The 16,014-nt window shown below is 47.3% G+C and overlaps 1 protein-coding gene across 1 annotated transcript in view; it reads right to left on the bottom strand.

Annotated features, from left to right (window-relative positions):
- Positions 1–16,014, bottom strand: part of SIM2 (SIM bHLH transcription factor 2) — a 54,827-nt gene that overhangs the window by 25,787 nt on the left and 13,026 nt on the right. The window contains exons 3-6 of the mRNA XM_072806928.1: positions 15,775–15,864; positions 8,257–8,365; positions 4,629–4,714; positions 1,748–1,947 (exon numbers count right to left, since the gene is read on the bottom strand). Coding sequence (XP_072663029.1) covers positions 1,748–1,947; positions 4,629–4,714; positions 8,257–8,365; positions 15,775–15,864 — 485 coding nt within the window. The remainder of the gene's footprint in view (positions 1–1,747; positions 1,948–4,628; positions 4,715–8,256; positions 8,366–15,774; positions 15,865–16,014) is intronic.

Below are 16,014 nucleotides of genomic sequence, written 5' to 3'. Positions count from 1 at the left end.
CCTCCAGACACAGTCTGGCCTGTAAGCTAACCTCGGATGCCCTCTTCTGCAAAGCCCTCGGTTTGTCCTTCGTGTTTCAAAGCCATGTGCATCGAGCGATGTGAGAAGACCTGAGATCTCTTCTCCGGGGACATCTCCCTCTTTCCTCTTCTAGAGAATTCACTGAGCCTCAGAGGCGAATTCTCCTTGAGTCGTCAAAGGAAAACTAGGAGACAGACATAACACGGGAGACCCCAGTCGTATCCTCCCAAGTGTCTAAAATAATGAATTTGTGCAGCTGGAATTCCTTTCAGTTCAGCTTTTAGAAGTGGCTCCTGAATCCAGAAAGAACGCCTTCCCACCGCCTGGCTGTCAGTTCCGTCACCCCCAGGCGGCCCACCCAGCCGGGCCCCTCTCCTGGCAGGTGCCCGTCTCTGCTGCAGGCAAACAGCACTTGCCAGCGTCGGACCAGCCCAAAGGTCCTGGTCTCCTTGCCCCAAAGAGTTATGTGTACTCTTCGCTTGGAGTTCCTGGGCTACAACAGCAACCTCTGTCATTTCTCTGCCTTCGAGTGGTTCTGAGGCTCGGAGGTGTGCTAACGATGAACTAGGCTAATTCGTGTCTATGCCTCTTGCCCTTGACGAGATAGGTTTTTTTTCCCCCATAATGGTTTAAAATGACCAATTTTATGTGTATTTTACCACAATAAAAAATGTTGGGGAAAAATATAAATCTTAGCAAAATTATATATATTTATATTTACATATTTCTATTTTATATATATATAAAGAGAGAGAGAGAATGAGATCTCCTTTTTCCCAGAAAGCTCGGGGTCTCTGAACATTTATTCCTCCCGTATAGCTGGGGACTCCAAGGGGCTAACAGGCAAGTGGCTCACCTTGGAGGTATATCAGGCTTTTTTACTTTTACAAATGCTTCATGTCTATTATCAAATTTCATCTTCCCTAACAGCCTGTGGGGAGCCGAGTGGGCAGGACAGGGTTTACTTTTTTTTTTTTTTTTAACAGATGAGAGAAGGAAGCCCGCAGAAGCCCCAGAAGCCCTGGGGAGGCCCGGCTGCTCCAGCACACACCTCCCCTTTGCGGCGGGCTTGGGCCTGCGACAGGCCTAGCGACACAACCAGTCAGTGCTCCTGCCTCATTCCCTCTGACTGGCAGGCATCCTCAAGTGTGAGGGGAAAGGACAGTTGAGAGAGACGGTTCAGGGGCCGCTGCGTCTTCGCCCTCCCCTCCAGCCAGGCCAGGGGGTGCCCTCCCAGCCAAGGCCCCGATGGGGCACCTCCCGAGCTCGTGGTCCCAGCTTTCCCCGGGGAAGGCCACCTGTCTGCTCGCAGCCTCAGCCCTGGTGGCTCCGATGGCCTCCCACCAGCCTGCGTCGACAGTCCCCCCACAACCCACACTACTCCGATTTTAAAATTTTCATGGTCCCACCTACGTGACGGAGATGCAAGACAGAGTCCCGACCTCGTGGGGCTTCAGAAAAGGCTAACGTGTCCACGACACGTATTACCAGCTCCCACTCCAGTGAGATGTTGAAGATAGAAGTAAATAATATAAAGCAAGTCCCTGGAGAAGCTGGTCACTCCCGAGTCCTAAAGCCAGTGGCAATCCTTGCAATTCATTACCTGGTCCACTGAATCCCTTTCTAACTCGCATTCTGTGACTTATCCCTCACCACGTTTTGTCTCCACTGTGTAGCTTTCAGGCCTGTTGCCACCATCCGTAGGAGCAGCAGGTGCCCAACTCACCTGGAATCCAGGAATATCAGCTTCAGGTCGAGGCTGGCCCTGAACATGAACATGTTACTGTGCAGCTTGATTTCTGTGATGGCACTGGGCGGCAGCGACTGGCCCACGGCCACCAGCCCCACAATCTGGTAGCACGAGTCGTACAGGGACATGTCCAGCATATATTGCCTAATCTTCAGGTAGCCGCTGCAGTGGATGACCTGGGAGAGCAGAGCGGGGGTGAGCCGCCGGCAGCCCCAGGGCCACCGTGGCACCCACGACCCCTGGCTCTGGGCCTGCTGGCCTTCTCGAGCGGGCTGGACTATCCCCAGCCCGGCCTCCCCTGAGCTGCGGCCTGACCAGCTGACAGATGCCCGATTCACCGCTCGGAAGGAACGAGGCTTCTTCCTTAGGAAACAAGATCACGCTACAATGTAAGGGTTGCCTCACCCAGTTGGCTCTGCTCAAGTAACCCTACCGGTTAAGGCTCTAACACCTAATGGATTGATGTATAATTAGCTCATCACCAAGTCACTATTATTTTTTTAAATTTATTTATTCATGAGAGATACACAGAGAGAGGCAGAGACACAGGCAGAGGGAGAAGCAGGCTCCATGAGGGGAACCCGATGTGGGACTTGATCCCAGGACCCCGGGGTCACGCCCTGAGCCAAAGGCAGACGCTCAACCACTGAGCCACCTGGGCATCCCACCAAGTCACTATTAAATGGCACAAGCGAAACACCACGGGAAAGTAACCATTGGTTCCATGATGCTCTTCGACTCCCAGCCCCCCTGGATTTGACGTCTGTTAATGTGAGGTTTATGTCACTTGACAAGCTATGCCATTCCGGGAAATTAAGAATTCCTCCAGGAGAATCAAAAGAGGCTGCCTTTTCATGTATTTTTATTTTGTTTTGTTGGCTCTATTTATAACTCAAGATTTTATCCCCTTGTAATAAGCAATAAGCCAGAGTGGCGGTATAGAAACCCCCGAGGCAGCCAAAACCCACGCAGGAGAGAACGTATAGTGTCCCAAATGTCCCAGGATTGGCAGCATTTGTATAAGTTAGTGTCAATAAAATCTCCAAAGGGTCGCAATCATCACGTGACAACAGCGATGCACAGTCAAAATCCCCAGTTCTCTTTTCAAAAACCTTCCGGCACGACCCCTGAACGCATTGTGTTTAGAGCTGCAACAGACCTGAAAATCCGCCCAGTCTATTGTCCCATCTTACTGATGAGGAAACTGAGGACAAGGTGGGTGATGTATTTTGCTTATGATTAGACAGTTAATAAGTGGCAGAAATAATTCAAGACCCAAGTCTGTTGGGTACAAGGCAGTGCTGACGGTTCCTCACCCTTGGTCAAAACAGGCATAGAGTCTGGGTCAGCAAATAAGAAACGTATCCCCAAACTATAAAACAGTGAGGTCAGGGCACCTGGGGTGGCTCAGTCAATTGAGGGACCTGCTCTTGGCTTTGGCTCAAGTTGTGATCTCAGAGTCGTGGGATCCAGTCCTGTGTAGGGCTCCACACGCAGGGGGAGTCTGCTGGAGATTCCCTTTCTCCCTCTGCCCCTCTCCCCACCTCTCTAAACAAACAAACAAATAAAATCTAAAAAACAAACAAACAAAAAAACAAAAAAACAGATTGAGGTAAACTTAAAGGAAAGAGTTCAGCCTGGGGTTCAAAGGAGGAGGCTGAGGAGAGGCTGAAGGAGGGGCAGCCCCTGGGGTGGAGGAGTTAAGGAGGAGCATCCTAGAGAGGACAAAGGTACAGAGGCACTAAACTGTCCCCCTCTCTTGACCCCACCTTCCCTCCTTTCCTAACCTGCAAATACTCCTGCACAAGGCCCCCATCCCCTCCAGCTCCAGAGTGATGGGCTCACGACCCCTCTCCTCTGAGGTGGGAGAAACGGTTAACTTCAGATTCCAGAGAGGAAGCAGAAGCGGGGAAGGGGGGTGCTCAGCACAGATTCCCCCCACCTGCCCTTGCTTCTGGGAGTGGCTGACTCTGGCGCTGAGGCACCACGCTGCCCTGCTGTGGGCCCTTCTGGGGACCTGCTCCTGGACCCTGGAGCTAGCCAAGCAGGGGGCCACGTCCAGCAGAGAAGTGCAGCCAGGAGGAGCTCTGCCCCTTAGCCTGTGGGCCTTCTGCTGGTCATCTCCCTTCTCTGCTTGCGTCCCCGGTAATCATAAAATGGGGCAATAATACTCCTCTCAGAGGGTGGCTATGACCATTAATTAACTAGATCGGGGATGCCTGGGTGGCTCAGTGGTTGAGCATTTATTTGCCTTTGGCTCAGGTTGTGATCCTGAGGTCCTGGGATCGAGTCCTGCATCGGGCTCCCTGCAGGGAGCCTGCTTCTCCCTCTGCCTGTGTCCCTGTCTCTCTGTGTGTCTCTCATGAATAAGTAAATAAAATCTTTAAAAAATAACAAAATAAATTAACCAGATGAGATGCTGCTGCTGGAAGCTCTTTGCCTTCAGAATGGGTTCTATCCTTAGTTGAGCACATTGTAGCCATCATCACTGGGTTTGGCCAAACATTGGAGGGAAGAAGCAACATTTCTGTGCTCGCTGCGGACCCCATGATATGGATTCCCGGTAAACTCTCGGGGCAGGTACCAAAGGAAAATTCTACCCTTGGCCACATGTGTTCCTGATCTCGTCTGACGAAATCCAGTCTTCTTGCAATATCCTTGTAAGAGACCAGCTCTCATACCTGCTGCAGGAGCAGCTGTGAGCAGCCTCACTAGAAAGTTCTACAGCAGGCATAGTGAAACGTTTGGGTCCCTGTGCTTGGTGTCTGCAGATGTTCGTGGATAGGAAGCAAAATATAAAACAGTGAAGACCCACCATGCCTCCTTCCTCCCTCCCCTCACACGAGGCTCCTCCTACCTTGTAGCCGCTGCACGTCAGGCCTGCATTTCTTTTTGCCAGGACGCACTTCATCCGCAGAAAGAACGACCTCTCGATCTCATACTCTGAAAGCAGGAGTGAGGTTAGATTGGCCAACTGTCCCATGATGCTTCCCCCGATCCTGACCCACAATATCAAGCAACCCCCAGGACCAGGTCAGTCAGCCAGAGGCCTCATCCCAGAATGCCCAGACCCTGACCCAGAGAGTTTCTGCCTGTGGCTGGGACCTAGGCCGGGTGGAGACACTGGCCCAGTCCTGGCGTGGCTTCCACATGCTCCAGAGGAAGGCAGCCGGGAACATGGCCATAGAGAGAACTCATGAGACACCAACCGGGAGCCAATATGAGGACTGTAAGTGCAGGGGCCCTGGCCTCGCTCAACATGCCCGTGGTCCCCTCGGGGCAGGCACAGAGAGGCCTGACACCAGAAGAATCGCCTTGGCCAGCCCTGGGGTGGGTGTCTGAGTTGGCCAGGAAGGCCCAGAAGCATCTGACTTCCCTCAGGCTAGAGGATAATGAGTCAGGGTTCACAGGTACAGCCCTTTCCCCAGCAGAGGGAGACAGCCCCAGGGTACCTCCTGCCAGCTGTGCCCGTAGGCACTGATACTGCCTGAGACTACCATGGAATGGGGAAGAGAACCCAAGAGACCCACTCACTTGGTCAGATCCAAGCTTTGCCCTCATAGATAGCCCCGGTCCAACCACCCCTCCTTTCTCGACTGCTCTGACCCTCCCCATTTAATATTTCCCAAAGGCCTTACCCACCAATCTCTGACCTCCCTATTGCAAATGCAAGCGAGTCCCCTAAGGAAACACCCTGTGCTTCAGTGAGCAGATGCCAGTTCTCTGGAATGATGTGCCCATGCCCCTGGGTAAGGGTGAGGGCGCTCCACTCCTAATAAACAGCTATTTGGTGGCAGTTAATAAATTAATTTTTAAAGAAAGGTTACCATTAGCAGTAACCCAGGGGGAGAAAAATTGCCTGTAAGGCTCCTCCCCCACCCCACTCTTGGAGGGGCGGTCACATTTACCCAGAATTCCTCTGTAGCCACCCCAGAGTCTGTGAGGCATAAGCTTCCCGGCTGCCTGTCTGCATCATTTCCAGCCACACACTGAGGTGTGGACGCTCAGGTCTAAACAACTGCACCCGGTAGTTAACCATCCAGTTTTGGAGAAAACCAACAACACAAACACCATGAATGAAACAGCAGGACGAGTTCAGATGCGGAAAACCACCTCTGTGGATGAGAAGCTGAGGAGCAGTCCCAGGGCCCCGTGAACCTCAGACCTTATGCACCCAGGTGAAACGAATCCGTGGGTAACCCCCCTCTCCTGGACCTCTGTGCTTCTCTTGTGTGGTTGCTACACCTCAGACATGAACCCCACGGGACCTGGGATTGGAAGGGTCTCATGATATTCCCAAGACTCATTTGCTGTGATTTTATAAACACTTAATTTAAAGCTATGACATGGAAGGGTAACGTGAAACCAGAGCTCATGGGAGAAAGCCCATTTCTGTGTAACCAACACATTGTGGAACTTTCTAGAACAATAACAACACAGAGTCTTAGGAGCTCTCTTAAGACTCCTGCTGCCTTTTCCAGCTTTAAACAACCCCACAGTTGTTTAAGAATGAGACCCCTTCCCAGCCCTCATTTTGCTAGAAATTACTTCTTCAGAGCTTATCTGTGTGCACGGATATGGCCAGACCGTTTACAAGGACTTAAGAGTTACAGACCATAGCAGGACACCTGGGTGGCTCAGTCGGTTAAGCGTCTGCCTTGGGCTCAGGTCATGCATGCTCTCAGGGTCCTGGGATCGAGCCTTGCATCGGGCTCCCTGCTCAGCGGGGAGTCTGCTTCTCCCTCTGCACCACCCTCCGCTTGTGCTCTCTCTCCCTCACACACACACTCTCTCTCTCAAATAGGCAAATAAAATCTTTTTTAAAAATGAGTCAACGGACCATAGCTGCAAGGAAGCCTGCATCTCATCAGAAACTAGCTTAGCAGGTCTCTCTCGCTGGTAAGGAAGAATGAGACTCATGGTGACTATGTCTGGGGCTAAGAACACGGGGACCACCGAGCTGTTCCCGCGGGTGGTTTTAAAACAGTGTGCTCGGGGATCCCTGGGTGGCTCAGCGGTTTATTGCCTGCCTTCAGCCCAGGGCATGATCCTGGAGACCCGGATCGAGTCCCACATCGGGCTCCCTGCATGGAGCCTGCTTCTCCCTCTGCCTGTGTCTCTGCCTCCCTCTCTCTGTGTCTCTCATGAATAAATAAATAAAATCTTTAAAAATAAAAATAAAATAAAATAATAAAATAGAATAAAATAAAATAAAACAGTGTGCTCTTCTGCAGTCTCTCCTTCTAGCCTGAGAACGGCCCTTCTCAGGAGGAGGCAGTAAGAGTGGAACCCCAGTTTTTCTCCAGCGGGCTACCCCAGTCTACCATGTTTGGTGTCTCTTCCTTTGCATTTTGTTCTATGGGGAATTGGGGCCACGTTGGGATCCCAGAGTTCACAGCAGAGAAGAGACCCATTGATCAACATGCCAGTTGGTCTCTTTGGTCTGTCAGAGGGACTTACAGAGCCAGGGCCCCAGAACGAGTTCTTCTGTGTCTTCCTAGCATGGACTGCAAGTATAACTTAGGGAGTGACTCATCTGTGTAACGATGTGCTTCACATCCCCCACCGAATGTCACACCACATTATGGCCCTACACTTACGACAGGAAGACCCCAGTCCATGCATGTGTAGTAATGGTACTGTCAGGTGGAAGATCGTGTCCCCCACATGGAGATAGGCCAGTGAGGTGGACCTGCCTCCGTCTAGACCAGGCTTCTTAACTGATTCATGGTGCCATGGCACAAGCCCCACAGATTCTTACCCGGAAAAACGTATTTAAGTGCAGAAGATAAAATACATAAATACATGAGATCACAAGTGGAACCAACTTATAGTGAAAACAGTTAACCCTAACAGGAAAACAAGTGGTGATGTGGTTGTAAATGTGCTGCTTTATCCACGCATTAAAGAACACAATCCAGTAGCGGGCCTCGTAACTCCAGAAATTTCGAGGCAGCAATGCGCATGAGAGCTAAGTTTAAATATCTGCAAGAACTGTAAAGTGAAATGAAAGTGGGTGGGATTCCCATTGTTGGCAAAGCCACGGGTGCCAGTGGGAGTGAGGAGCCATACTGTCCATAATCTAGAAGCAAAGGGAATGCCACATGTCAACCTGGTAGATAAAGATGTAACTCTCCCCACGCAGTTTCACAGACCCCCTGAGTTCTCTGGGGGACCCTCTGGTTAAGAAGCCCAGATCTAGACCTGTGTCCCAAGGGCGCATTAGGGTCGAACCCTTCGACCACTTTATTTTACCTCCTACCAGCGCCTGTCATGGTCTCTGGCACGAGAAACAGGATCAATAGTGTCGCTTCAAAGGCCAGAGGCATCAAAGCAAATCCCCACGCCGTGTGTTTGCTGGAGAGGCCCAGCTGGGCAGCCCCAGTCACGCTTCCCCTCGGCAGCGTGGGAAGCGAGACCCTCAGGTCACCTCGAAGAGCTTCGTCTGGTTTTCATTCTGGTTTCTTTTCATCTGGAGGAAATACCTTGGAGCAGGTGATGGTGAAGAGGCTGGTGGGCCGCGAGGACCGCTGTCATCTCGTCGTGGTCGGAAGGATGGATGTACTCATAAATGCTGTTGCCCGTGAGCTCCACCTGCCGCAGAGGGAAGGGGAGGGTCAGAAGTCCTCTCGGGGTTGCCCGGGGAGGGGGGGCCAAGGAGGGGCAGGTGTACAGGAGGTATGCACTGCCGGGGACAGGGCTTCGACCTCAGCTCGCAGCGCACACCTTCTCCACATGCAGAGACACGTGTCTTCTCTCAAGCAGCGCCCTGAACCGTCTCCCACGTGGGGACTGGGGCCCAAAGCCAAGACAGGCCTAAGCAGGAGGAACTGGGCCGTGAAGGAGGAAAAGGTGGACCATGGAGGGGGGTGACCTGGTGGCCCTGGGCAGTAGCCTTTATACAGGAGGCAGCTCACAACAGACTGGAGCCAGGGCCTTGCCCTCCACCTCACTCCCATGCTGCCTGAGGAGACGGGCCAGGCCGGGACACCTGACCAGACCACAGTCACTGCGAGAGCCACGTCCTCTCAGAGGCTGAGCAGGTGGGAGCCACGGGGGCTCCACTGCACCTGAGGAGGGCTCACCGGCCGACAAAGGCCCTCTCTCCTTCAGTGCTGAGCTGCTGTGCCCCTCAGGCACCGCCAGGCCTCTCACACATTGCCAGAAACATGTCCCTAACCTTCTGAATCTGGGATGACTGGGTGACCCAGTGGCTCCGGCCCACGGGTGACCTGCAGGAAAGTCTGGGCCCACTCCAGGTAGCCACATGACAGGGTGGTTATTTCTGGGGCTTGCTACCCCAGCGCCTGGACACCACCTACTTCCAGGCACACCCTGCAGAGGACGCGATGGCAGGCCTGGAGGTCACGTGCATGTTGGACAGGACCCTGCTTTGCAGGTACGGGAGTCTCTAGGAAAACTCCAGCTTTGGGACCTTTCCACCGAGGTCCCTGGTGATTTGATGCCTGAACTGGAGAACTCTTCTATTGTTCTCCCAAACCTAAGTGCGGGGAGAGGGGAAGTTAGAGAGTCTCAAGACCTGGACACCCTTACCCATCCAAAGATGGGCAGTGCCATAGAATGTTCCAGAGACTATGACTGTCAGAAAGGGCCTTCTGAGTAGCAGTGAGTGGATCCTATTTTAGAGACCCAAGAGTGCGGATGAGAACAGTGAATCAGTGCACCGGGATTGGTCAGAAGCCCAGGGCAGTGAGGGCTCTTCCATCACAGCCGGGAGGAGCCCCGAAGCCCAGAGTGTGGAAGAAACAAAGCATGTGAGAACAGCACAGAACCGTGGGCAGGCCTGACGAACTTTCTCTGCTCTGCCCCACAGAGGGAGGGCCAGCTAAAAGAGCAAAGGGAGGCTTGTGAGTGCCTTGCCCGTAACCACCCCCTCGTTATTTTTAAGTGTGTCATGCTACGTGTTTGTCACTGGTCTCAATCAGAGCAGAGATAACACGATCTTGTGCAAAGGGGCAGCGTGGACCGTGCCACCTCACGCAGCAGGGCAACCGCAGCCAGGCAATTTAATGGACAAGGTCTCCTGGGAGCCACCGGTCCAAATTAGCATCCAGGCCATCGGCTCTTTACTTGGGACCAAGTAATTTACCCCAGTCCTCTGGCCAGTTCTTCCAATTTGTTAAGACGTATGAGTTACCATTTTATTCAGAACCAACTATGTTTCTGGCCCACTAACTAATCTTGTCCCTAAAACGGCTTTCACAGTCCTGTTTTCTGCATGATTCATGGAATGTTTCTTTCCAATATTATGCCAACGGAGGAAGGGAGAGAATCCTGTTACAGAGAGCCTCCCTACCTCCCCACTGGACACTCACCTCCCAAACCTGGCACTTGCGCTAATGGCCCTAAAGGGGATTTGCCTATGACCACAGTTATTATGAGAGTTGATTAAAAAACAATGAGGATTAAGAACTAAATGTTCTTCTTTCAAATCATTTCTATTTATCCTTAAAACATTTCCCAAAAATCAGCAACCAACGGACTTAAACCAGTTAAGTCAGCCATTCAGGACAGGACCATCTCGCCTTCCCTGGGGACAATGATGGAGGTTCTTTGTGAACCTCCCTTGTGAAAGGGATTGGCTAATCAGTAACAGACTGGCTGGTTTTTGTTTTCAATCGATTCACAATTTCAATGGTTTATTTTTATTTTAAAGATATTTTATTTAGTTATTCATGAAAGACACAGAGGGAGAGGCAGAGACACAGGCAGAGGGAGAAGCAGGCTCCCTGCAGGGAGCCCAATATGGGACTCGATCCCAGGACCCTGGGATCATGACCTGAGCCGAAGGCAGAGGCTCAACCACTGAGCAACCCAGGCGTCCCTCAATGATTTATTTTTATTTTTTATTTTTTATTTTATTTTTATTTTTTTTTAAATTTTTATTTATTTATGATAGAGAGAGAGAGAGAGAGAGGCAGAGACACAGGCAGAGGGAGAAGCAGGCTCCATGCACCGGGAGCCCGATGTGGGATTCGATCCCGGGTCTCCAGGATCGCACTCTGGGCCAAAGGCAGGCGCCAAATCGCTGCGCCACCCAGGGATCCCTATTTTTTATTTTTTTAATGATTTATTTTTAAAATGAAAAAGTCACAAGATTGAATTTTTTATGTGTTGGCCTACCATTTCTCCCTTACTCATGGTTTTAGGGAAAAAAATGAGCATTTCGGTTTGCTCTCAGTTCTTCATCAGAAAAAAGTGTCTTCTTCTTAGAGAAAGTATATTTATATACTTGCAAAACGACTCGCATCTGTCCTTACAGGGATTTGATTTGTGTTTTAATCCCAAAGTAGCTTCATCTGTCTTCAAAGACCCCATTCTTGCCACATGCGTTTGGAGTACGAGAAGAGAGAGGGTCCATGAATTAAGAGGCTTGATTTTCTGAATCCTTGATTCAATTATAAACTCCAAGGCTGTCCGGGAAGTAAAATGGTCTTCAAATAACGGAAATGTTTTTAAAGAACAAATTTTGGAATGATAAAACAGTGCTGACCTTGACTCAAAATTATGCTTGACATGGTGTTTCCTGTATTTACATATCTATTCGTGCTTTTGAGTGGCTGAAAGAAATGTGACTACCTCACAAAAAAAAAAAAAAAAATTATGGTTGTCACTATAAAACTTCCCAGGTCTCATACATCAACCTTATTAAAACAGACCCTCAATGTGATATTTTAGTATTTGTAAAACCCTGCTAACTACAAAATGAATTGCTTTCCTACTAAGAGCGTTTTTATGTTTTGCTGAATAGCTTTCCTTCCTGCCAAGAAACCTACGTATGATAAATACAGCACTAAATGGATATATTCTGGGTCAGAAGGGGAAAGTCACCCAGTTCTCTGGAAACACACATTACTCTGCTTTGGGTGTTTTGCTGACTATGGTAAATTAAGCATTTAAAAAAAAAAAAAAAGATTTGGGTTTCAGGGTTCAAGTTATGTCAACAAACATAAAACGCTGTCCTTTCTCTTTATTTCAAAAGTGAAAGGATTAGGTCTTATGGCCCCAAACAATGCCATGGCTATTTTTACGGTTGAGGTTCCGGCCGCAATCTCAAATATTACATTTTTCCTTTATATGTCTCACAAATGGCTATTTCACACATATCTATAGTTATTTGCAAATTTATATCAGTTACTGAGATGCTACATAGCGTATTTGACTTTAGTGAAGAAATGTAAATAAACCACTGGGATACTTTTAAAAAGAGTCAGAGGAAATACACATCAGGTATACAGGTTTTTTTCCTCCTTCCAATATAAATAAGTTAATTACATTAACCAAAAAACCACAGAACTAACCATCTAATAAACTTGTGTGGATAAAGAGTGCTTCCCAACTCTACTTCTTCCAAATAGATATAAATTTGACCACCTGAATTATTATGTATCATTTGTGTGCACACACACCAAGTAGAATTTTCAAGCCTGACGCCTGACTCTGTTTCCCAACACTCAGACCGTGGGCTGAGGAGGCAACTTGCATTTTGTGGTTGTCTCCATCACTCCTTGGTTCGGACCGTGTCAAGTCTGACATGTCGCAAGGATCACCATGTTTACTAATTTAAAAGCAAGAATAATAAACTCTGCCCGACTCCTTACTCCAATACTTGTTTTTAAAAAGTTCAATAAAAAGCTTTGAATTAGGATGGGCTTCTAACACATAAAGAATCATTTTTATACTCTCAAGTAGATCATTCAGATACTTATTTAGGTAGTGCAGGGGTTTTTTTTGTTGTTGTTGTTGTTTTTTAGAAAAACACCACTTTGCTGTGAATTGTCACAAAGTTATGACAGCCTAAGAGCTTGGGTTCCCCAGGAGCTGCTACCATAGAGTTTAACCCTGAATTAATGTGAAAGATGTTGTTACTTAATGAGATAATGTCATTGAGAGTAATTGAAAGTTCTTGGAACACAGAAGGACGCTATGTAAATATAAGCTATTAGTACTCTCGTTATTCATCAGAAAATCTGTTTAAAGGGATCCTCGGCCTACTGGACGGAATTTTCTTAACACTTTCATCTCTGAGGATTAAAAAAAATCCTTAAGCCTGTTTTAATAAAGTTTTCATGTTTGACATACTTGCCTGACTTTTTCCTACTGATAAAAATAATCCAAAAGATACAAAAAAATTTTTTTCAAAGGAGAACGTGGGTATTTGACATCCTATTCAATACTTCATTTTACTATTTAAGTAGAGAAGACAGGAAAAAATACACACTGTGATTCTGCCTAGATTTCCTTCTACAGAGTTAATCGTGAGCAGGAGGCAGATTTGAGGGGAAGGTTTGTTGTTGCTTATTTAAACAGTTCAGCATGGAACACTCCCCAGACACTAACGAGGGGCTCGTGTCTGCATTCGAGTGTTTTCGTAGCTGGAGACTGATGGTGAGACAGTCCCGCCAAGAGATCAGGAGGGAAAAAAATCAGTCGTTCTACACAGTCAGTTTGATTTATCTTTTTTAAAATGACACTTCTCACAGATAAAAGGCAATATTCTTGAAAAATGATGGTGTAGGGGCACCTGGGTGGCTCGGTGGTTGAGCATCTGCCTTTGGCTCAGGTCGTGATCCCGGGGTCCTGGGATCGAATCCCGCATCAGGCTCCCCGCATGAAGCCTGCTTCTCCCTCTGCCTATGTCTCTGCCTCTCTCTCTCTGTAGTTCTGATGAATAAATAAATTTCCTCTCCTTTCAAAATTGTGACACCAAGTTTGATTTCTGCATTAATGACCAAAAGGAAATATAATTTTCACTGGGGTTCTGCTTAGATTTCCTTTTGTAAAGCTCATCATTGAACAGGAGGCAGATTTGTCACCTATACGATATTTTGTTCATTCTTGATTACTGTGCTCATATAAATCAATTTCATTTCCCACATAAAAAGAGAAAAATGATTGAGAGCGAGATGTAGGATGCTAGAAGCTTATGCCTGAGTGAACGGGGACGTCCCAGAATGTACACAGGGCCTTAGGATGTGCCAGGACTAAGCAACCCTAATATGTGCCCACCACAGGACACTTTTTGAAGCAACTTTGTGCTACTTGAAGTATAGTTCTAATGAAACTCTGGGGACACTTGGCTTTTGTGTAGCTCCTTATGATTTATAAATCACATAAAATGGGCACTTTGATAGATTTCTTATCACAATCCTGAAAGAGAGGTAAAGCAGGCAGTATTTTCTTATTTAAGTGGTGGCTCAGAGAGGTTAAGTACCTGCCCTACCAAACAATGAAAACCATCTAACTGCATTTCCCTTTTTGCTTTGACTACTAGGGAGCTCAGATCCAAATTTAATATCTGAAAATAGTGACTTTATCTGTTTTATCATTGTTCAGTCATTTTTAAAGGATGTGAAATGTTTTATCTTGTTTGTGATGTTATTATAAGACTAAGCAAAGGCCTGATAAATTACAACTGAAAAATTAAGTAATCTGCTCAAAATCATTCGGCCACAGATTGAATTAGGGCTAGAAACCAGACTGGTTACAACGAAAGGGCCTTAAGTAGTTCTAAATAGGCAAAGTGGAAATTCAGAGAATAACAGCCTTGGAAAATATCTAAATAGTACATTTCATGTTCCCACAGTATTTCCCATTCTACAAATATACTGATACCATTAGCCATAAAAGTGTAAGAGCCAAGCCTTAGCAAATTTTAAACTGGAGACCTGGTTTCATAAAGGAAGAGAAGAGTAAGAGAAAAGGAAACACTAAATAATCTTAATATGAAATTCTCTTTAAAGGATTTTACATAAGGATCCCGGGCACAGAAACCCCCTGGGCATGAATAAGGACATTCACACATTGGAAGAGAAGGTTGTAAACAAGTGGCAAGTTTAAAAAATGCATTGGCAGAAAAAGAAAAGGAATACACTAGATGCAGTTTTCCAAATTGGTAATTTTGTTTTTTAGTGAAAAGAAAAAAAGAAAAAAAAAAAACCCACCCCAGTCCCGTTAATTGGCACGTTTTATTTTGGCTTAACTACAGAGGGGGCTGGTGCAATACGGATTATTCATCTGCCTCCTGGGAGCCCATTTCCTGTCTCTAATTAATTCTAGCGTGTCTTCAGTCGTAATGAAAAAAAAGCACTCTGATAATTCACAATGCAAAGAAACATTTAGTCCCTATATGTATGAAAAAAAATGTGACTTTTAGAACCACGATCCACGCTCGTTAAACCAGAAACGTGAACGGCCAAAATCAGTTAGACTCCTCCCCTCCCCCATTCCGAGGAGCCCAGACTGCAGCCGAATTCTCCCCCAAACCCTGGGCACCACGGGAATAGATAAAAGCTGAGCGCACCTTTCTCCTTTACGGGATGAACCCCCTTTTAGAGGACAGTTCCAGAAAAATCGGTAATATTTAAATGTTCTAGAGAAAACAGGCCCTTGCTGTGCAAAACAGTAGTAAACTGGGTTTTATGAGTTTCTATCACAAGCATATAAAATGCTTTACTGAAACGACCACTGAACTGGAAAAACTCAGGAAAAATTACCCTGAATTCCATGTGAACACTCATAAATCTACCCCCCCCTTCTCTCTCCCCAAAGCACAGTCTGCATAAAATCCATGTTCAACATCAGTTTTCCTCTCGCTTTCATGGCAATTCACAATACCACGTGCAGCCCAGCAAGCGCAGACGGAAAAACCTCCCTTTGTGAAGCTCTTGTTAGTGGCCGAGTGTTACTGTAGAAGCAGAGTCCAGGCTATCAGATGGAATCTCAGAACAAAGCTGACTGTTGCAAAGATATACTGGTCATTAATCCCAAAGGAAAAAAAAAAAAAGAAAGTAAAACCAGGAAATGTAACATGAAGAAAAGCTCTGCGGGATGGCCTAAGAAGATGATTTTGCCATTTTGGATTATTTCATCCACAAAAGCAGACACTTGAATAGAATCATTTATAAGCTGGGTAAGACTGTCAAGATCTGCCAACATTTAATGTTATATTTTGGTTGTAAATAAAGATAGGTAATACCTACCTGCGACAAGCCCAAATGTACAGAAGCTGTCTCCGATATATACATGATTTTGCCATCAGACGCTACCACGAAAACAAATCCATCCAAAGTCTGTAAAAGAGAGCGCCAGGGTAAGAGTGAAATCTGATAATTGTACTGTCACTGAAGTGGAGGAATGTATAAAATATTATCATCCATACGTATTTGTTAAATGCAAAACGGAGCCCAGGGCCATAAGAGTGATTCCAGGTTACAACACCG

Source organism: Canis lupus, chromosome 30, assembly GCF_048164855.1.
Source record: "Canis lupus baileyi chromosome 30, mCanLup2.hap1, whole genome shotgun sequence".
Taxonomy (NCBI): Eukaryota; Metazoa; Chordata; class Mammalia; order Carnivora; family Canidae; genus Canis; species Canis lupus.
This window is presented reverse-complemented; position numbering and strand designations above follow the sequence as displayed.